The sequence below is a fragment of the Lepidochelys olivacea genome (genome assembly GCF_965140295.1).
Source record: "Lepidochelys olivacea isolate rLepOli2 genome assembly, chromosome: 1".
Lineage (NCBI taxonomy): Eukaryota > Metazoa > Chordata > Testudines > Cheloniidae > Lepidochelys > Lepidochelys olivacea.
Genome location: NC_140411.1, coordinates 340,393,840 through 340,417,212, shown reverse-complemented (window position 1 = coordinate 340,417,212; position 23,373 = coordinate 340,393,840). Strand labels below are relative to the sequence as shown.

The 23,373-nt window shown below is 39.0% G+C and overlaps 1 protein-coding gene across 4 annotated transcripts in view; it reads right to left on the bottom strand.

Moving 5' to 3' along the window:
* UPF2 (UPF2 regulator of nonsense mediated mRNA decay) overlaps positions 1–23,373 on the bottom strand; it is a gene marked incomplete at its 3' end in the record, with an annotated part of 133,945 nt that overhangs the window by 68,653 nt on the left and 41,919 nt on the right. For all 4 annotated transcript variants that reach the window (XM_084623474.1, XM_084623475.1, XM_084623476.1 and 1 more), the window contains 3 exons: positions 14,309–14,417; positions 12,796–12,909; positions 11,466–11,582 (listed from right to left, as the gene is read on the bottom strand). In XM_084623474.1, the coding sequence (XP_084479600.1) occupies positions 11,466–11,582; positions 12,796–12,909; positions 14,309–14,417 (340 nt within the window). The remainder of the gene's footprint in view (positions 1–11,465; positions 11,583–12,795; positions 12,910–14,308; positions 14,418–23,373) is intronic.

The window sequence follows — 23,373 nt, the reverse complement described above, 5'->3', positions numbered from 1 at the left end:
TGGGGTCTCAACCACCATGTCAAAATTGGTGTTTAGATGTAGATGGGTGTGAAGTTGATGATTGTGGGGCAGCTGGTCTCCTCTTTGGTAGACGTTGTCTTCTTGGTTGGGGCTCATAATGCCTCTGAGGAGGAAGAAACAAAGTAAACCAGGATCTCTGTCCCATGGGGGATTTACCATATCTTCTTTTTTGTGCAGGTGTGTAAATTCCCAGAAAGCACAAAGCAGCTCTAGCATCTTTTAGTGTGTGAAGGGATTCATCCATTTTCTCTGCAAATAACTTTGATCCCTTAAATGGAAGGTCCTCCACAGTAAACTGGACTTCTCTTGGAAAGTCAGAAAGGTGAATCCAGGAAGCCCTCCACATGACCCATTGCTGTGGAGATGGGGCAGGTGGCTGTGTCAGCGGTGTCTAGAGAGGCCTGCAAAGATGTCCTTGAGAGATGTTGACCTTCGGCAATATTTTCCTGAAACTGCTCCCTCTGACCAACTGGAAGATGGCCAATGAAAGCGTTTAGTTTGGAATAATTGACATGATTTTATTTTGCAATAAGAGCTTGGTAATTGGCGATCCTATATTGCAGGGTTGCCGATTAATATGATTTTCACCCAAATAAAGCAAGACGTTTCAAGTCCTTGTCATACAGTGTCGATTTACTGTAGTGCTGTCTACCACATTCGTTTACAGCGTCAGTGACAAGGGAGTTTGGGATGGGTGTGAAAATAAAAAGTCCAAGTCTTTAGAGGGAACATAGTATTTTTTGTCCACTCTCTTATATGAAGGTGGTATCGTGGCCAGTGTCTGCCATAGAACCTTTGCTGGGTCCAGCAAGGCCTCATGAATGGCAAGTGCAAAGTGGGCAGATGAGGAAGTGTGCAGGATGTCAAGCACCTTGTGGTGCAACTCCTTAACCTCTTCCAGAGGAATTGGTAAAGAATCCACTACCCTCTTGATAAGGTCTTGAAATTGTTTGAAGTTGTCGGCCAGCGTTGGTGGGGGAGGCATAACAGCTTCATCAGGAGAGGATGAAGAGATGTTAAATCGTGGGAGTAATCTTTTTGTCTAGTCTTGCTTCTTGTTCCTCAAAGGTCTCCTCTTGTGGATCAGACAGAAGCTCTAGAAGATTGCCTTCTCCTACCACAATGGGAAACCCTAGGGGTCTTTGAGAATTGGTGTCTATAGACTGCCCATGGGTCCTAGTAAGGCCACCAAGGTGGTGCAAAGGGTATGGTTAGGGGCACCCAAGGGTGTGCCAAAAGGTCCCGTGCCAAAAGTGAAATCCCTGCAAGCTGCATGGAAACTTTTTAATGACACCATAATAGAGATTCAATTTAAATGCATTAATGCAAATTAAAAAACATAGGACGAGGATAAAAAAATGCCATCGTGGCTAAACAACAAAGTGAAAGGAGCAGTTAGAGGCAAAAAGGCATCCTTTAAAAAGTGGAAGTTAAATCCTATTGAGGAAAACAAAAAGGAGCATAAACTCTGGCAAGTGAGGTATAAAAATATAATTGGGAAGGCCAAAAAAGAATTTGAAGAGCAACTAGCCAAAGACTCAAAAAGTAACAGCAAAACATTTTTTTAAGTACATCAGAAGCAGGAAGCCTGCTAAACAACCAGTGGGGCCACTGGACGATAGAGTTGCTAAAGGAGCACTCAGTGAAGATATGGCCATTGCTGAGAAACTAAATGAATTCTTTGCATAGGTTTGTGAGGATGTGAGGAAGATTCTCAAATCTGAGCCATTCTTTTTAGGTGACAAATCGAAGGAACTGTCTCAGATTGAGGTGACGGAGGAGATTTTGGAACAAACTGATAAAATAAACAGTAATTGTCACCAGTAATAGACACCACGGCCAGACGGTATTCACCCAAGAGTTCTGAAGGAACTCAAATGTGAAATTGCAGAACTACTAAACTGTGGTATGTAACCTATCATTTAAATCAGCTTCTGTGCCAGATGACTGGAGGATAGGCTAATGTGACGCTAATTTTTAAAAAAGGCTCCAGAGTAATCCTGGCACAGGCCAGTAAACCTAACTTCAGTACCAGGCGAACTGGTTGAAACTACTTAAAACAGAATTATCGGACACTTAGATGAACATAATTTCTTGGGGAAGAGTTAACATGGTTTTTGTAAAGGGAGATTGTGCCTCACCAATCTACTAGAATTCTTTGAAGGGGTCAACAAGCATGTGGGCAGGGGTGAACAAGTGGATATACTAGGTTTAGACTTTCAGAAAGCCTTTGACAAGGTCCCTCACCAAAAGCTCCTAAGCAAAGTAAGCAGTTATGGGATAAGAGGGAAGGTCCTTTCATGAATTAGTAACTGGTTAAAAGATAGGAAACAAAGGGTAGGAATAAATGGTCAGTTTTCAGAATGGAGAGAAATAAATAGTGGTGTGCCCCAGGAGTCTGTACTGGGACCAATATTCTTCAACATATTCATAAATAGGGCCCTACCAAATTCACAGGACATTTTGGTACTGCCCACCATTCCGGTACAGCAGAAATTTTGCTTTCCTTGGGACTTGCTGGTTTAAGAAACGCCTGAGTTGCCCTTGCTTGTCACTGACAGGTTCTTAGTACCAATCACATCTCATTCCCCGGATGTGTGTGCTGTACTGATGGAGTCTCCCACAGCATCCATAACTGCTCCACCTCTGCCAAAGGAGGAGGAGGACGATGACAACAATTTCTCTTCACTCTCTGTTGAAGGCTCTCCATTCCACTACCAGGGAACAAGCCAGCCAGAGACCTCTGCAGAACCAGTTTACTGCCACTAGAGACACGGCCCACCCTGTTGGTATGGTTGATTTTGTATCCCTGCCCATCCTGGCTAATAGCCATTGATGGACCTATCCTACATGAACTTATCTCGTTCTTTTTTGAACCCTGTTATAGTCTTGGCCTTCACAACATCCTCTGGCAAAGAGTTCCACAGGTTGACTGTGTGTTGTGTGAAGAAATACTTCCTTTTGTTTGTTTTAAACCTGCTGCCTATTAATTTCATTTGGTGACCCCTAGTTCTTGTGTTATGAGAAGGAGTAAATAACACTTCCTTATTTACTTTCTCCACACCAGTCATGATTTTATAGACCTCTATCATATCCCCCCTTACTTGTCTCTTTTCCAAGCTGAGAAGTCCCAATCTCATTAATCTCTCCTCATACAGAAGCTGTTCCATACCCATCATCATTTTTGTTCCACTTTTCTGAACCTTTTCCAATTCCAATATATCTTTTTTGAGTTGGAGTGACCACATCTGCACACAGCAATCAAGAGGTGGGTGTACCATGGATTTATATAGCACCAATATGATATTTTCTGTTTTATTATCTATCCCTTTCTTAATGATTCCCAACATTCTGTTTGCTTTTTTGACTGCTGCTACATTGAGTGGATGCTTCCAGAGAACTATCCACAATGATTCCAAGATCTCTTTCTTGAGTGGTAACATCTAATTTAGACCCCATCATTTTATATTATAGTTAGGATTATGTTTCCCAATATGTATTACTTTGCATTTATCAACATTTATCACATTAATTCTCATTGCAAGTAGGCATTGTTACCATTTTACTTGTGGGGAAACAGACAGGGATGCCCACAGAGGAAGTGTCAGAGCTGAAATCAGGGAGGATGTGAAAAACTACCTAATTTCAAAACATACCAACAATAAGTCAGATACCAAAGAATAGGAATACTGGTGTCAGTGCTAGAGCTATAAGAGTATTTTATATCAGCTGAGAAGTCTCTTTACATATATGCACGATATAGACCCATTTTTAGAGAGGAGTATGGTAAGAGCACAGGTCTGGGAACCAGGAGCTCCTGAACTCTGATTTCAGCTCCAACGTCCTCTGTGGACATCCCTGACTGTTTTCCCACAAGTAAAATGCTGACAATGCCTACTTGCAATGTAGGCGTAAAATGAGAATTAATGTTACAATGGAGCCTTCAGGTTTTTCATTTTGAAGCGCAACTAAATTAAAAATAAATAAATCAATAAAAATTTAAACTAAATTAAAAAAATAGAACAGTGGTACCATCACCGGATGTGCATAAAGTACTCCTGGAGGCACTCTGCACCAAAAAATTAAAAATCCTCTCCAGAGCCAAGCTGTGAGCCCCCGTCCTTGCCCAGACACCTGTCCCCCCTTCCCACCAAGAGCCCTGGGATCCAAGAGGGAGAAAACAGCCTGATGCTCCATCCCAGCCTTGCACAGTTTCCTGCATGCCGCCCTCTCCTTCCCTCAGGGCACGCTGGGAACTGCAGCTGCCAGGAACCCTCTAATGCCCTCTCCCTCCCCCCAGCAGTGACTTGCATGTGCAAGCTGGGTTCTGCCAGATCCAGTGGGCCCTAGTGATGGCTAGCAGCACTGCAGACCATTTTTGTGGGGGAAATGAAATTTTATGTGCATATTAATTTCTGCAAAATTATGCATTGCGCAGTGGCACAGAATTCCTCCAGGAGTAATGAAGGGCACGCAAAGCGCTTAAGCACATGTTAAACACTGAACATGAACATTTCTCTGGGACTATTCATGTGCTTAAAATTAAGCATATGTTAAAGTCCTTTGCTGGATCAGCTTCATAACAAGCATATGAAATCGTGTAATCATATTATAGCCATGATCTCTCCTTTCTTCTTTCCTTCACCATCTCCGCCCCACTTTGTTGCACTCACTTTTTGCATCACATCTAAAATTAATTTACAAACTTCTTTGATCAAGGACTGAGCTATAGTAAAGTGCCTAACATGCTTTTGGTGCTGTATGAACAACAATTAGAAAGGAAGCAAGGTCTAGTTGCTAAAGTACAGGAGGAGTAAGAAGATATATATTCTACTCCTGGTTCTGTCACAGACTTCCTGAATTACTGCAAGTAAAATTCACCCTCTGTGCCAGCCAGTTTCCGTATCTGTAAATAGGTAACTATGACTCACCTACCCCACAGAGGCACTGTATAGCTTAATTTAGAGGTGTTTTTATAACACCTGGATATCACTAAGGTTAGAAGGGGACATAGAAGATAAAAAGTATTACAACTGTCCAATAACTAAAGACCTTTTCTTCAAAACCATGATTATCTGGAGACATATTTTCTAATACATCTTACTGAAAAACAAGATCAGAAAGGCACATGTGGATTTATTTTTTTCTTAGCATGTTATCCATTACCAGAAGTGTATGCATTTAATAAAAAGTGTTCGTTTTCTTCACAGCCCAAAATACTAAATCATAAGTTATTTCCATAGCAACAAATTCTGTGTTACACTTCACATCAGGAGGAGATACCAAGTTGAGAAGAAAGCTTTATAAAAATACAAATTATCCTCCCTAATACAGAAAAAAACACAGAAAATGCTAGCCCAAGCATATATCGTGATATAAAATGTTCTCATTTTTTAAGTTTCCTCCTTTATGAAAACTCATCTCATAATCTGTAAAATAATATATAGCAGTTCTGCTGATAATACAAGCCCCTAGCAGCACTACAAGAAGCAGAAAGTGGCAGTTTGGGATTTATCCGGATTAAAAAAAACTGAGTTCAGATGGATATTTGAGGAATTCCTTTATGTAAAATATAAAATAATGAAACCAAATGGGCAATAATAACTAAAATACATTTGATTTTCTTTCACTTTGAAATCAGAATTTTCTTGCACATCAACACAAAGGATTGTATAGACTTTGATGTGAAGGCAAGTACAATTATGACATAAATGAGCTACAAAACAGACATCATACTATGAACATTTATCACATTAATTCTCATTGCAAGTAGGTTATAAGAGCACACAACAAACACAACCAATATATATCAAAGGCAATTTTGACTTATTTTTTTTTCATTTTTGTTAATCCTTTGCCATAAGATGAGACTCTACAATATCTCATCTCCAGAGATAGCTCCACAATGTCAGTTGAGCCCAGAATGAGCTACTACATGAGAAACAAGTTTAGGTCTCAAGCCTTGACCTGTCAATTCCAGACCCTATAGTACCCTCTGTAATGATCCCATGGCCTATTAGTGGGCAATTCTGATCAAATCTTTTCTAGCCTTCTGCTGGTCACTGTGACACAGAGCCTTGGAAGGGAGTGCAAATTAAAGAAAAAGGATTTTTAGGACTCAAAACATTCTCCCTGGGAAAGAAAAAAAAGAAGTCCATTATCTTAATCATAGAATCATAGAATATCAGGGTTGGAAGGGACCTCAGGAGGTCATCTAGTCCAACTCCCTGCTCAAAGCAGGACCAATCCCCAACTAAATCATCCCAGCCAGGGCTTTCTCAAGCCTGACGTAAAAACTTCTAAGGAAGGAGATTCCACCACCTCCCTAGGTAACGCACTCCTGAAATTCCAGTGTTTCACGATCATCCTAGTGAAAAAGTTTTTCCTAATATCCAACCTAAACCTCCCCCACTGCAACTTGAGATCATTACTCCTTGTTCTGTCATCTGCTACCACTGAGACCAGTCTAGATCCAGCCGCTTTGGAACCCCCTTTCAGGTAGTTGAAAGCAACTATCAAATCCCCCCTCATTCTTCTTTTCCGCAGACTAAACAATCCTATTGTAACACCGACAGACCCTGTCTGTCAGCGGGCAGGACTGAACCAGGGACCTCTCGAGCTTAGTGCATGAGCCTCTACAGCATGAGCTAAAAGCCAACTGACTGTTAGCTACTGTGGTAAAGCAGACTCATTTAACTCTAAGTGGCCTCGCTGCCACTAGATGGGACAGAACGCCACACCCAGGAGGTGTGTTGGTTTCATTATCACTATTCAGATTTTTTTTAATCTAGTCCTATGATTTCCAAGAACTTGCTCTCATTTCAATTTTCCATCTGGATCCTTGCATGGGGTTGGTAGGAAATGATCCAGTTAGTTGCAACATGACTGCCAATCATTGTAAGGACACAGCTAGTTGGAGACCTTATTACAAAATTTATGCTCCGCAAGGAAAGCTTAAGGTTAAAAAATATCCAGCAGAACTCAGCAGACCACAATTCTACATATTAGATACTGCTAAGGCTTTAAACCTGATTAGATTTTCCCTTGGGGCGACCCCAAATTATTTGCTCTGATAGTAATCCTTTTCACAGTTCACCTTTACTGCTAACATAAGCCTACAATCCAATTTATATAATACTATTTAAGTAAAAAATTGGATTTTTGTGTTTACTGTAAGGCAGTACTGGAGCTTGTAGTCTAGAGTAGTCTGTAGTACTAAAGCATCTACTTAATCTGCTATATTTCCAATTCATGAGGTGTTTCAAATGCTTCTCTGCCATCTGCAACTTCCTACAGCAAGGCCCCCCTGTGTACAACAAGGGAAAATTACTCACCTGCAATTCTGAGCAGATTTTAACCACATTTTCTGAAATGGTGAACATGGGTTGTCCTTGGCAATGCTTACAGTGATATCACATTCAGTACTGATACAGCACGTGTTACCAGTGGGAACAGCTAACAATGGGGAATTTTTGTAGCACAGACAAGGACCAAAGGTGAGCAGTCAAAAACGAACCTTGGGTAGAAGGTGTATTTTATTTATCTTGACTTGTAAACTTGTACTAACTACAAGTGATGCAATACAGCGAGAGAAATGTCTTTAAAAGGATAAAAGACCCATTTTGTTTTCCAAGCACATATACCAGATTGAGGAAGTGGACACACTTTACTGCTGCGCGTAAGATACAGAAAAACGATCATACTATGCAAATACATTATTTTTTAAATAATGGATCAGGACTTGAACTTGAAGCACATACAGGTATATAGCATATACCCACTAACCCCAACTGATAATTATGTTTACCCACTGTGATAATCAGCTCCAGACACTCCAACAGGAGAACAGAAGTTTTAAACCCCAGAAATGAACAGTTGAACCAACCAGTTGAATACTGTATTATTGTACTATAAAAGTGTATCAAGTAAGGTCTTTTATGAAAGTTTGTAATGTTCTGAACTTGATGGTTATTATGAGATATGTATACACACTGTGGTTATGAATCTATGTATTTATGTATACAGAAAACCGTTCGTAACCTGTACTACAATTTCAACTATACCTCACAGCAAGGAGAGGCACCTCCAGGTGTTTACACAAAACCAGTTCCAAGTAATGATCCTGGTCCAGCCAGGAAGAGACAATGGTGAACCATGAAAGTTAACGGAAAGACATTGGGACATCCCAGTTCTCAAAATAACAGAGGATTTCCACACACTGAATAAACATGAGTCACCATGGACTAAGAAAAAAAAGGAAAAAAAGCGTTTTAAAAGCAAGCTTATGTTTGAGATTTGGCATCCAGAACCTGAGGGACAGTCTTCAAGGCAGAATGCACTCTGTGAAGGATGGATCCCAACTATGGCTAGAGGGTACGCTGGGAAAAACTGTTCAAAGGCGATGGGTAACTTGTATAAGAAAAGGGATTTTATCGAATATAGACATATAAATCTGAAGTTGCTTCTTTCTGTTTATTTTCTGTGTAACTTGTATATGATAACTTCCCTTCCTATTTCATCTTTGAATCTGTGTTTTTTCTATTAAATAAACTTTTTGTTTATTTTTACCAAGCAGGTCTGCGGTGTGTTAACTGTGTGCAGCGTGGGTGCAAAAGTGAGCTGGTAACTGGAGGGCTGATTTCACACCTTCAGGAGTTATGAACCAGAAGGGAAAAGTCAGAGTGTCTGACAGTTAAGAACTCAGGGAGGATGGACGTGAGGAGACTCAAGCCTGGAAGGATGGTTGATGTCACTCTGCAAGGAAACTAGGCTGGTGGAAGCCAGGGTGAAACCTTGTGCTTGTGGGCAGGCTACTGATGTCAGGGATCTGAAACAAATCTGCACTGCATAAAGGTACCCAAGGTTATGGGGAAGGCAGTGAAAGAACTCCTTATCTGTTTGGGTGACACCCAAAACATCACATTCTCTCGCACCCCCTTTCTTTCACTTCTGCACCACTAAAACAAGGGACATCAAATTCAAAGCTTCAACTGCATGAACTAAAGGCTCAAGAGGCATCAGCTCTTTGACTCCAATTCTCTTTGTTGGGAACTCAATGGGGAAAGTCACCACTGACCCATAATCTCTGGAGACTGAGTGGGTAGAATGGAGAGCCTGGAAAAAGAGAAGGCCCTGCCTTCCTCTGCAAAACAGTAATGGGATAAGAGCTGCAGGAGAAATTAAGAACTATCCCCTTGCACTAAGGAGCTAAAACCCTGGACTGAAAACCCTGAATATTCAGTGCCTTTACAGAAGGCTGCTTTTCATAAGAGTACTAAGCTTCTTTAGAGATGGTAATATGTTTTGTTAGCCTATTCACTGGACAATTTAACAGTCTTTTTGATAAGTTCATGCTGAACAAATAAATCTGTTGTAGTTTATAATAGTAGATAAAAGTTACAGCCTGGAAACATGCAGTTATGTTACCTATTGATTTAAACCTTTCATTTGCATTAAAATTACCTAAACTGAAATACATCTACTTCTCCCATAACTCAGATGCATAGATCTGAAGGCCAGAAAGGATCATTCTAATGTTTAGTCTAACCTCCTATATAAACAAAGGCAAACTCACAACTCACTCTATTTGCCCTCTATCTGCTTGCCCAGCTCCTGTCTTCAATCTTATTTCCTCCTACTGATTATTTTTGTCACTGAATCTTTTTTTATATCATGTTCAGCTTAGTTATTTGGTCTCTTTAACCAGACCTTAAAATTGTTCTCCAGACCTGAAATCTTGGCATTGTCTTAGAACTCAAAATTATAGACCAAAAACATGGAAGAAAAAAGTCAATCTATCTTCATTTCTAGGTCATTGCCAGCGTTTGTCCTCACATCAACACTGCCTCTGGTGACATCTCTTTTCATGCTTTAAGTATATCCATCTCAACAACTGCAATTCCCTCTTTTACAATCTTCATTAATCCTTTTCTCTTAAATTTAAAAGTTCAGATTTTGTTACTCTGTTGAATGAGACCATCACTTCCACAACCTTCTTCTACTCCACTTAACAAGTTGCTCTCCTAGTTAATGAACTCTGAACTAACTTATTCCAAACTACTCCTCAACTACTAACTATTGTCTCCCCAGGCCACTCACTCCAATTCCTCCAGTCTCATCCTCAGTCTTCTCCCCATGATTCTATATTGTCACTTCTATCTAAAAGGCAATCCCCTTTTTTTCCCAATAAACTAAATTCTCTAAGTCTTTCCTGGAAATCACAAGGATATTTATAAGTAACTGGAGTTCTCCAATAAACAGGATATTCAGAAAGCCACCATCCTTGCAGGTGAAATATGGAAACATAGCCAGCACTGAACAGGTTGCAAAAGGTCAAAAAGGCACTGAGGTCTACAATGTAACACTGGGCAGCGCTAAGTGTTTGTGTCAGCACATCATCATAAAAGATACAGACACTAAAATGGAACCGTTGTGTGCCAAAGGAGTCAGACTGATGTAACAGTGTTAAAGTTTAAGAAACTTGTCCATCTCCTCTATGGCTTCAAGAGTAAGCTACACACATATTCCAGTGTCTCTGAAAGAAAAGTCCTGTCCTAAAAACAGCATGTGCTGGGCTGTAAAGACTTCTCAATAGTACTTACACCCTACTTCTAAAAGTCAGTCTCCACTCTGATGCATAGAAATTTATAGGACCCTAAAAGTTTGAAAATAAAAACTCTAAACAGCAATTACATTTTAAGCTATACAAAAACCCAAAATTATCCAAGAAAACATCTGTTTCAACAGCTCAAAGATCAACAGCAGACACACATGAAAAAAACCAAAATGGAAATGGAGCCTGCATTTCTCATGTTATAGCTGCAATCTCTGCATCCTAGAGCTCTTCAGTCTAGTGACTTTGGTGAGATTCTCACTGCTTCTAAGGGCTTGTCTACATTACCCACTGGATCAATGGGCAGCGATCGATCCAGCGGGGGGGTCTATTTATCACGTCTAGTCTCGACGCAATAAATAGACAGCCAAGCGCTCTCCCGTCGACTCCACAGTGAAGACACCGCGGTGAGTAAATCTAAGTACGTCGACTTCAACTACGTTATTCACGTAGCTGAAGTTGCGTAACTTAGATCGATCACCTCTCCCTCAGCATAGACCAGACCTAAGAGTCCAAGGTCTGAGCAGCTCAGCACTCAGTTCTAAAAGTAGGAGCTCGTGGATGCAATTTCATATGGGAAAACTTTCCTTTTTGCTTTAGATCACAAATTAAGTCTGAACATTTTTGTGGTGTTTTCTATTATGAATACTATTTACAAACTCTGTTATAGTAGTGGATAAAATCTAATGAAAGTTTGCATTAGTTGATGTTACAGTAGTTATGGCCATTATTGCCAGGTTGTATGACAAACTGCAAAACAAAGAAAAGACAATGATGACAGGTGAATTCAGTACATGATTTTCTACAATAAAATGGCTATAGTTTATCTTACCAAAAGAACACTTGTTCTTAAGTGAGACTCTGGTGATCTAAATAGGAATCTTCCACACGTTTCCAGCAGAGTACATGCCATTTCAATATGGTGATGAGAAAAGTCTGACAGAAGCATCTGTGTAAATATACACACAGTCACCACATTTTGAATCTCTATTTCCACTAATAAGAACACTAATAAATATGATTTTATTAACTAGACAGTTATTAATATAACTATTTTTAAAAACTGAAATGCTATTTCATCTCAATTTGAGTGCTAAGATACTGGCAACTTATCTCATGCCATTTCATTATGAAACTTCCTTTTAATAAGAAAGTAATATTCTAAAGTGGTGGTTTAGGTTCCAGATATAGGATTTGTACATTTAAAAAAAATAGGATGTTTACAGAACCTACTATAGAAAGCTCGTAACTTTTAAAAAAATAATAATGCATACTTTTTAAAAATAATTCATACCTGCTTTAAAATTTGCTCTGCTGGATTGGAAAACCAACACTTAATATTGTACAACCACATGAGTACCCAAAAGTGAAATTAACTAATCTAGTTTTATTGTTTAAGCTGAGCAACAGGTAAAAGAATAGAACTTTGCATTGTATAGTACTATCCAGATACTCACCAGCTTCTAGAGAAACTGCATAAATGATTAGTTTATCTGAGTTTTAAAATTCAGTTTTAATAACTGAAGAGATTTTAAAATTACCACCACCAACACCAGAAGCTAGTTGAAAACGTATTGTACCTACAATGTCCTGTTATAAACACCTTATTTTAAACATTTTATTTTATTTTAAAAATCTGAGTTAAAATCAATTGTGAAGTGAAGATAAACAATCAGACTTAACCTTAATACCACATATGCATCTGGGACTAAATATCTGGAGCTCAGTGTTCTGAGTTGATTTACTTCTTCCTCAACAAATGGCACATGCCTACCTACTGAGATGGCATATCAGCCTCTCTTTTACAGTCACTAACAAGTTTCCTTTTTATTGGAGAAGTAGTAAAAAACAAAGTAATAACAAAAAGCTCATTTCCAGCTCTCCAAGGAAGTTTGGATGGATGATTAGGGATTGCTTACAACTATCTTCTGAGAAAAACAATTAGCAGCAAGTCATTTTCTCATATCCCAGTAGGGAAGAATATTGTAATAGATTTTTACTATTGGAGATTAAAGTAACAAGAAAATCAAGGTTCCAATACTTTATGCAACGTAATAAAAATCTTTAACAATGGAAAAATGGAGGATAGGGATGGGAAGATGATCTTATGCATTACAAACAAGTACTGTACTTTTCTAACTACATGTCTTACCAACACTAACCTTTAAACAATGCAGGGTGTCATTTTTGGAGAACATCTTAAACTTGGCAAGCTCTCCAATAAATCTCACAGTTTTATTTTTTGTTTCAATATTGATCTGGTCCTTTTTTCTCACCTAAATAAAGAGGGAAATATATATGCATTTAATTTTAATCTCTCAGAAATATGTATCTTTTATGTATTTCTAATATATTTCCTTACATTTTAGCATACTTGTTAAGGCTGAGAGTTCAGAAAGTTGGAAATTTCCAGTCTGATTCCCCCCGACTTCACCTGTCTTCACCTGTCTCTGGCTCCCTACCTTCCCCCCTCTAATTTGGCTATTCCACTCAAACTTCCCCCGTTCCCCTGATTTGGCTAACCCTACAACTCCCCCACATCATCTCTGCTCTGGCTCTTCAGTGTCTCCATCTCTGAACTTCCTTGCTACCTAGATTATAACATGGTCCCCAAAAATACCGATAGCCTTAGAAACATGGCTAGTCTGACACTCTACATCACCCTGCCCAACATCACTGTAGCATTCTATAGGTGGAGTCTATAGTTAGTGTTCTGAAGGGAGCAGCCAAAATCAGGAGTCCCCAAACCAAACTGGTAGAGTTAACAGGACTGTCTTAACCAAAGTGATGATTGTTTCATTAAAAGAAATTTTAAAAATGTACTGATGGACACTAATCAAAATATTATTTAATAAAATACAAATAATGAAATTCCCCCTGCACTCAAACCGATACTTTGGCTTTAGCATAAACAATAATTAACTTAAGTTCATTTTAAAAACTATCATACATTTAAATAGTCCACATATTTGTTCTGTTAACTGATGCCACTAGAGAAAACAGATTTTGAGCGATCCATAATAAAGTTTAGGGGGAAACACTGAAAAAATAGTGGTTGTCCACCATAATTTTGTAATCAAATTTAAATATAGTGCAGGAAACAAGACTGAGAAATAACTTGGTGAAGAACTATGTTCTCAGATTTCTAACCTTCTTACATTCCAATATTTTTCTTTCTTGACATTTTTGAAAATGGATGCAGTAGGACTAATAAAGCACAATATATAGCAGACATCTTTTTGTAAAACAAACTAACTGCTATTAATACAGGTCAATGTCAATTTTAACTGTGAACTATAAATGCTATTCTATAACATTATTTCTAGTTTTTGCAGCTTCTGCCCTAGCTTTTATGTAATTTCTAAGTCATGCTACCATCTGAACTAAGTTTAATTGTGGTTTAATATTGGAGCTTGAAGAAGACACTATATGAATGTGTATAAATAAATGACATGCAGTCTGTCAAAAAGGTTATTCAATGTACAAATGAATCCAACATATAATAACAAAGCAATATGATTAGAAAATAAGACTTCTGAGCTACCTGACTATTTTGTTATGTTTGAGTCAGCATCTTCTTTAGTGAAAATAATATAACTTATAACAAGCATTTTTTTTCAAAAGATGGTATATCAGATTTCTTAATCTGTATGCAGTAAAACAAACCAAACATACATGAAATCTGAAATCCCCTTTCAGCATGGAACAAAGATCCTCTGCTACATCAGACATACAGGGATGCAATGTGCCAACCAGCCTTGCATAAAATGGAAGCAAATCCAACCTGTAAACAAAAGTTACACACATGTATAAGATGAGGACAAAGCACAGATCTAATTCAAGTTATATAAAAATTTATTTATGCCCACAGATATACATACAACTACCAATTTGTGTGTGGAAAGGACAGTGCATGACTATGGGCATGTATGTAGAGTTACATTCAGTGTATTGGCTTATACTTTTACTAGTTATATTGCTACTTCCTATTACAATATTTGATTCCCTTTAGATATTCCTGCTTTAAGTGAAAAACTCAGCTCAACCTTAACTATGGAATGCTGAGCAGAGCTTCTATAGTAATATGTACACCTATCCTTCGTGAATTTCTATATGCAAGAGAAATTCAAAAGGAAATTAAGAAGCCTAGCAGTATTCTAAATGGTAGCATTTCCTGCGGGAGTGCAGACAACTCCCATAATAGGTAACCAGAAATATGCATTAAGAGGCAAACATACCAGTGAGACACAAAATCCTATACTGTTAAGCAAACTAATATCCGAACAGCTGTAACAGTGTTAATAATTAAAAGAAAACTCCAGAGAAGGCAATCATGCATATACTGTCACCAGCTGTGGGGGAAAAAAACAAACTAAAATAATTGCTCTTTCAGTCTCAGTATATAAGCATTTATTTTACAAATTGTTAAAAACTCTACCTTATTTCCCTGTAAGTTTTCCCTTGACTACATCCCCTCATTACCATTCTGATGTGTTGCTGTCACTATTTTCTCCCCATCTTTTCACTTTTCAGTTGTTTTAGTGTACAGTTTATATTTTGATTAATCTTTCTTTTCTCCTTGTTCTTTCACTTTCAAACACTAAGCTCAAAACCTGATCTGTTTCTAAAAGTTTAACAAGTTCCTGTAAACCCTTTTGAAAAAATGGATGATCTGTTCAGTCATATAGTCCCACTTGCAAAAAGGTAAGCTTTGGAAACCAGAGAGCCTGGGAATCACAAAACTATGAAGAGCAACTTCAAAAACAAACAAACAAAAAATCTTCCCCTTATGCCAAACAATTTTAAGATATATTAGGAGCTAAACTCTAGAACAAGTCCAGTGCTATAGAGGAGCAGTAAAGAAGAGAAGGTGCCTTAAAATCATTTACAGACAAGAGAGGTGAGCAGTTGTGAACAGAGAATGGATCTTTTTCAGGATTACACTTTAAGAAGGCTGGTTCTCCTATACTAGTAGGACTGCAGAGAAACACTTCTATTAGTTTAACATCTTAAAGTAACATTTTAAAACTTAAGTAGTTTTTTTGAGTGTTTTTAAAATCAAAACACATGGAAGGCTCAATCTGCAAGGTGCTGACCACTTTGGCTCTGAACCTGCAAAACATTTAAGCACATGCTTATATGTTTTACTAAATTTACTACAGAACACTGAAGTACTGAGGACTTAAAGAATACGGTAATTATGTAATGTTAAACTACTTTACGTTTATGTAGCATCTCTCCCCCAAAGGAAATACTTTACAAATTAAACACCCACTGGAATCATGTCACCACTAAAGTTCAACTATTTCTGGATTAGAGGGCAGCAGCCAGACAGAAAACAAGTGTAGATAGCACACATCGCACAACAAGGGGCTGAGGAGAAACACTGTGCAATGTCTCCCAGGAAAACCTTTACGAGGTATGAAATCTTTAACATCCACATAGAGGAGACAGGAGCTTGTCCATTTAAATTTTCAGCTCAACTGCACAGTAAGTTACACAGCACTCTACAGCTCAGAAAGACAGAAAGCCAAGCTGACTCTTAATGATGCACAGAAATCTCAGTGAAAGTTAACACACGCTTCAGTTAAGTGTTAAATGGCTTTTATTCTCCCTCTTGTTAAACAATAAAAAGTTTACTAGAACAGGTAGTCAAGGATACTCGGCACAGCTAATTAATACCACATTATCAACATTATCCATTAACTCCATGAGAAGTCTGAAATACTCAATCAAAAAGAAATGCTTTTGCTGGGTTCCATTTTATTTGAGGGTATTGTTTTTCCTGGATGCTCAATTCCTCTTTCTTAAAAGGAAAAACATGAAGTTTTGTTTAGAGCTAAAGTACTTGAATGTTAAGAGCCATTAATTAATTTTATATCCTTAAACCCAACATACTTGGGAAAATTAAGCCTTAGAGCAGGGGTTCTTTCTCAGCCCCCCCGCCAATGCAATAAAAACTCCATGGCCCAACTGTGCCATAACAGGTGTTTTTTTCTACATATAAAAGCCAGGGCTAGCATTAAGCAGCAGCAAGCAGGTCAACTGCTCAGCGCCCCACACCACAGGGGGCACCGCAAAGCTAAGTTGCTCAGGCTTCGGGTTCAGACTTGGGTGGTGGGGCTCAGGGTTCTGGGCTGCAGTCCCTTGCTGCAGGACTTGGACTTTCTGCACTGGGACCTAGAGAGTCTAATGTCAGCCATTCTTGGCAGTCTCCCTAAAGCCTGCTCGCAGTCCCCTCAGGGACCCCAGTTGAGAACCACTGCCTTAGAGCACACTGCCACTGTTCCATCGGAGAACACAAAAGGTTTCTTTATTGGGGAAAATACTAAGAGCATGCATTTCCAAATAGGTGAAATATAGTAAAGAAAAGCCTGAGGTCAATTACTGTGAAACTGGCAACCAGCAAGATCTGGTCTATTCTTTTTCTCACACACACTGATACAAGTTTACAGTGTGCAATAGTACCACCTATTGGTACCTATATTTTGTAAATTCATGCTCTAATTCAAATTGTTTTCATTTGATCATTTTCCTCATCTCACATAATATCTTCCCTTTTTTGAGGAGGGGGAAATATAATGAACTGGGTCCGCTGTTTCTTCTTTCACTCACTAAGATCTGGCCTCATGGACGAAGCATTCTGTGAAGTCTATCCCCAGCACTTTGAGCAAGGTCAAACAAAACCACTAGTGAGACACACAGTGTTGTTTCATCCCTTGACCTTCTTGGTGCAGGTACTCCAGACTGAATCATACCCTGATTTTCGATCCCTGTGTTACACTGCCATTAGAACATTAGGCTGGCCTGCATTTATACCCGTTGAGACACATTTCTGGGATATCTTAGTCCCCTGGGGGTTTTTAAAATACTGATCTTACAATATGAAGACCTAGCTCAATTAAAGCTATACATGTGGCTTCTTCAAATCAGGTGTCTTCAAAATTACAAGGTAAAAAAACGAAGATCTTGGGTACTTGGAAAATAGGATTCTTCCAGAGGGGCATCTTAAGGACATGTAAATTTAGGTAACACACAATAAAAAATAACCACCTCATACTTCAAATCATAATTCAATTAACTAAAATGTATTCATAGGATCTAAATAGTTCAATGCTCTTACCCATATACTGATCAACAGTCACAAAATATTGACTGATGATGTCAACTCCTTTCTTACTGCCATCAATCAAGACAGTGGGAATGATCACAACAAATTATGCCACTGACTTTTCATGCTTCTCAACAATGGGTTTTCTTGCCTTAGCGAAAAAGGCTCAATAACCTAAGCAAAGCCCTCAGAGGCATTCATCCGGAAATGTAAAGTCCTCAGGAACAGGGATATGCTAACCTTCAGTTCAACAAAAAGCTGACCTTGTTACTGATACTGACAAGCCAAGGAGTTGAAAGAAAGTAAATAAGTTTTTTTTTAGAAGTTAGTTTAAATTTAAATAAAAAATGCAGAGCTTTCACCTTTGAGAAGAAAACTAATATCTCTTGACTTAAAAATAACTAACGCTCAAAATTTCAATACCTTATGGGCAATAGTTTTCTCAATCCAAGATGTCATTTTAACCTTAACACATTAAGAAATATTAGACAATGGGAGTACTCAGAACCCATAACAGAAACTTTCATTATCTCTTATTCTAGAATTCAAAGTCTACTAGAATTTAAAACCGAGAAAACCATGCAAGTTTTTCTATTGATGGAGAATACCAACAGGATTGCAATATGCAAATAAACCAAAATTAACTGTTTTACTGGACAGATGTAACAATCCAGTTAGCCAACAATAAATTATCCATAATTGTCTTGAAATCAAGGGTAATACTGTTTTAACTACTGTACAGCTGCTTTGTAAAAATAAAATTACCCTGGATTAATCTATTAATATTTAGTTTTAAATGGGTACTTTTTAATTACAAGTATGAAAGCTACTTGAATGCTAGCAAGCAAAATCTTGGTTATCTAAGACATTGTGTACTGTTGTGGTCAGCTGAAGAATTTAAATGTGCCCCATTCATAAACAACCACACTGTGCAATGCAGTACTATTCTGACACCAATTTTCATTCAGTTGAAAAACAAAACTGCCTTTTTATTTTTTTGCCAAATAGGGTGTGAAGAGTATCAAAACACTCTATCCTAACAACAGAGTCAGAAAGCCTACAAAGAGCAACACTGAATAATAATGTACTTAAAAAGTTGATTATGGGTGCACGAAACTGTTCAATTAATCAGTAAGTGCATAAATGCAGTGTTTTGCATGCAGTAGCAAAGAGTTCATGGGGGAAGTGGTTCTTTAACAACTAATACCTATTTGAACAGAAAAAAAACAAAAACCACTTTTAAAATAAAAGAACCACCTTTGTCTAATCTTACTGTTTTGGATATCAATGTAATAATTCAGACTATATGACTTGAAATAAGTACAATTATCCAGGAAGACTAAATGTATTTGAAATATACTTTTTATTCTACTTTCTAGAAGGATGCTGTTCTTCTGACCTTTTAAATCAAGGACAGACACATAATGCTTTCTGACATTTTGTTTTTCCACTGACATTATGGAGGGATGTTGGAAATTCCTGGAAATGGTAAGTATAGTTTGTAGCAGCAGTACAAAAAGGCAGCTAGCATACTGGGATGCATCAACTTGGCATCCCTCAGAGAAGAGTCTGTTAAGGAACAATTTGTAAGTTTTTAGGGTAGGGAATGTGCTATTTACTTTAGTAAAGCATGTTAATATTTTATTGTATAATTATATATTCTTGGCACTATATGCTGTACATAACACAGCATGTAGAATTCTTACAAAAATACTAAAAGTCTGGTTTAAAACCAAAAGAAAAAAGAGTGAGTTTCTCCTTACCAACTCCAATAGATTATACTGAAAGAAATCTAAATAGGAGAGACTGTCAGCTGGGGCTTCAGCACAATGAGCGGAGGGGCTGCTAGGTATGATCCTCACAGCCCCTCAGACACACGAGGAGCTGCTACCCAAGGGACTGCAAACAGCATATCTGCCAGCTCTGCTCTTCCTACTGCAGCCCCAGTCAGTGTTCCATCTGTATCTCCATGGCAGATACTCTTACTGTGACTAGACACCTGTGGTTCAGAGCAAGCAGACCAACAAACATACCATCAGTGGTTCTCCAGCTGACTAGCACAACTAGTTAGGCATCACAGGAAAAAGGTAAGGGAACAAGGGCAGTGCACAGAATGCAGACTAAGCTAGAAATCTACAGCTGGATCATTGTCCAGTTGAGAACCCACATAGCAGGAGAGGGACATTTCCAGGAGGAAACATGGGAAGGGCATGTGGCAGAATGGATACTAAGGGAGTCATAATGGGCAAAAGGGGAACTGTACAAGATCTTAGCGAACAAAGTATTAGTTCTCTCTCAGCACCGATTGTACTCGTTATCAAATATTAGTAATTGGCAGATTAACGCTGATCTGTCAGATTCACATTTTGAATTCTTCTAGGAATTATTTCAGTAATTGTGTTTGTTCTATGTTAGAACAAAGAATGCACTCTTCAGAATAAATGAAAGATGCTCAGAAAGAGAACTGTGTTTATGAATCAGCCTTTGATAATCTTGAAACCTGCTCAGGGATCATTAAAGAAGGATTCTGGGTGGACTCCTCCTGAAGGTCGAAACAACAGACTGGACTTCTATATAGAGTGCTTCTGCTGACGTGCACTGGCTGAAATTGTGGAAAAGCAGCATCACTTGCCCCATAACCTCAGCTGTGCAGAACACAATGCCATCCACAGCCTCAGAATAGGTCGGAATATAAACAAGAGGCTGCTAGGCAGCTCTCCAACACCACTTTCTACAAGCCATTACCCTCTGATCCCACTGAGGGTTACCAAAAGAAACTACACCATTTGCTCAAGAAATTCCCTGAAAAAGCACAAGAACAAATCCGCACAGACACATCCCTAGAACCCCAACCAGGGGTATTCTATCTGCTACCCAAGATCCATAAACCTGGAAATCCTGGACGCCCCATCATCTCAGGCATTGGCACCCTGACAGTAGGATTGTCTGGCTATGTAGACTCCCTCCTCAGGCCCTAGGCTACCAGCACTCCCAGCTATCTTAGAGACACCACTGACTTCCTGAGGAAACTACAATCCATCGGTGGTCTTCCTGAAAACACCCTCCTCGCCACTATGGATGTAGAAGCCCTCTACACCAATATTCCACACAAAGATGGACTACAAGCTGTCAGGAACAGTACCCCGATAATATCACGGCAAACCTGGTGGCTGAACTTTGTGACTTTGTCCTCACCCATAATTATTTCACAATTGGGGACAATGTATACCTTCAAATCAGCGGCACTGCTATGGGTACCCGCATAGCCCCACAGCATGCCAACATTTTTATGGCTGATTTAGAACAACGCTTCCTCAGCTCTCGTCCCCTAATGCCCCTACTCTACTTGCGCTACATTGATGACATCTTCATCATCTGGACCCATAGAAAAGAAGCCCTTGAGGAATTCCACCATGATTTCAACAAGTTCCATCCCACCATCAACCTCAGCCTGGACCAGTCCACACAAGAGATCCACTTCCTGGACACTACAGTGCTAATAAGCGATGGTCACATAAACACCACCCTATACCGGAAACCTACTGACCGCTATTCCTACCTACATGCCTCCAGCTTTCATCCAGACCACACCACACGATCCATTGTCTACAACCAAGCTCTACGATACAACCGCATTTGCTCCAACCCCTCAGACAGAAACATACACCTACAAGATCTCTATCAAGCTTTGTTACAACTACAATACCCATCTGCTGAAGTGAAGAAACAGATTGACAGAGCCAGAAGAGTACCCAGAAGTTACCTACTACAGGACAGGCCCAACAAAGAAAATAACAGAACGCCACTAGCCATCACCTTCATGCCCCAACTAAAACCTCTCCAACGCATCATCAAGGATCTACAACCTATCCTGAAGGACGACCCATCACTCTCACAGATCTTGAGACAGGCCAGTCCTTGCTTACAGACAGCCCCCCAACCTGAAGCAAATACTCACCAGCAACCACACAACAGAACCACTAACCCAGAAACCTATCCTTGCAACAAAGCCCATTGCCAACTGTGTCCACATATCTATTCAGGGGACACCATCACAGGGCCTAATCACATCAGCCATGCTATCAGAGGCTCGTTCACCTGCACATCTACCAATGTGATATATGCCATCATGTGCCAGCAATGCCCCTCTGCCATTTCCATTGGCCAAACTGGACAGTCTCGATGTAAAAGAATAAATGGACACAAATCAGACGTCAAGAATTATAACATTCAAAAACCAGTTGGAGAACACTTCAATCTCTTTGGTCACTCGATTACAGACCTAAAAGTTGCAATTCTTCAACAAAAAACTTCAAAAACAGACTCCAACGACAGACTGCTGAATTGGAATTAATTTGCAAACTAGATACAATTAACTTTGGCTTGAATAGAGACTGGGAGTGGATGGGTCATTACACAAAGTAAAATTATTTCCCCTCGTTTATCTCCCCCGCCTCCCCCACACTGTTCCTCAGACGTTCTTGTCAACTGCTGGAAATGGCCCATCTTGATTATCACGACAAAAGGTGTGTCGTCCCCAACCCCGCTCTCCTGCTGGTAATAGCTCACCTTAAATTGATCACTCTGGTTACAGTGTGTATGGTAACACCCATTGTTTCATGTTCTCTATGTATATAAATCTCCCCACTGTATTTTCCACTGAACACATCCGATGAAGTGAGCTGTAGCTCATGAAAGCTTATGCTCAAATAAATTTGTTAGGTTCTAAGGTGCCACAAGTACTCCTTTTCTTTTTGCGAATACAGACTAACATGGCTGGTACTCTGAAACCTGCTCAAAACTTGGATTCACATTAAACAAATAAAACCAGAAAGGCATTTGGACTTCAGCCCCATTGTAATCAGCACAAGTTTCTCTGCAGTGATAAAAGTATTATACCATTTCCATTTTTCAAATGAGGTTCTGGAAACATACAGTAACACTTGTTCCATTTCCCACGCTTGCATCCCTCCAACATGCTGTAGAGATAAGACTGCTCAAATTAATCGTTAGCTCTAGCTGTTAAAAGCTGTTTATTTTGTTCTTTTTCAATGAGCCACTAAAGAGTAGAGGATAATAATGACCTAAAATCCATGTAAAAAAGAGACTTATCTTGTTAGGCATAATGATAATTTATTAAATATTACATCTTGTAAATTCAGTATAATTTGGCAGGTATTACAGTGAAGGCAAAGAGGAAAAGGAAAACTGAGTTAAGCACAGTATAATGTGGTGTTATAAAAAAAGGACAGGCTTTTTAGGCTTGGTCTACACTAGAGAGAACTGAAATGCACCTTGCATCCACAGGCAAACATGTTCAATCAATTTGTTGCCTTTCCGATAATCTATTTAAGTTACCCCGATAACTTGCAAGGACAAGGGGTCAGCTGATTGCTGGTGAGGACACATCCCATTAACACAAATAGTACAATGAGCTCTAACAACTGTCATCTTTTGACAGCTCCACCACTAAAGAATTAGATGAGCACATCTTTCTAATCTCAGATGCAAAGCAGACATTCAGGTTAACACCAGGATAATCAGTATGCAAAAGCATGGCCATTACACAAGAATAGAAGGTCCTTCGAATAGTACATACTAACAGGATGCAAAGATGGGCTGGAAGATA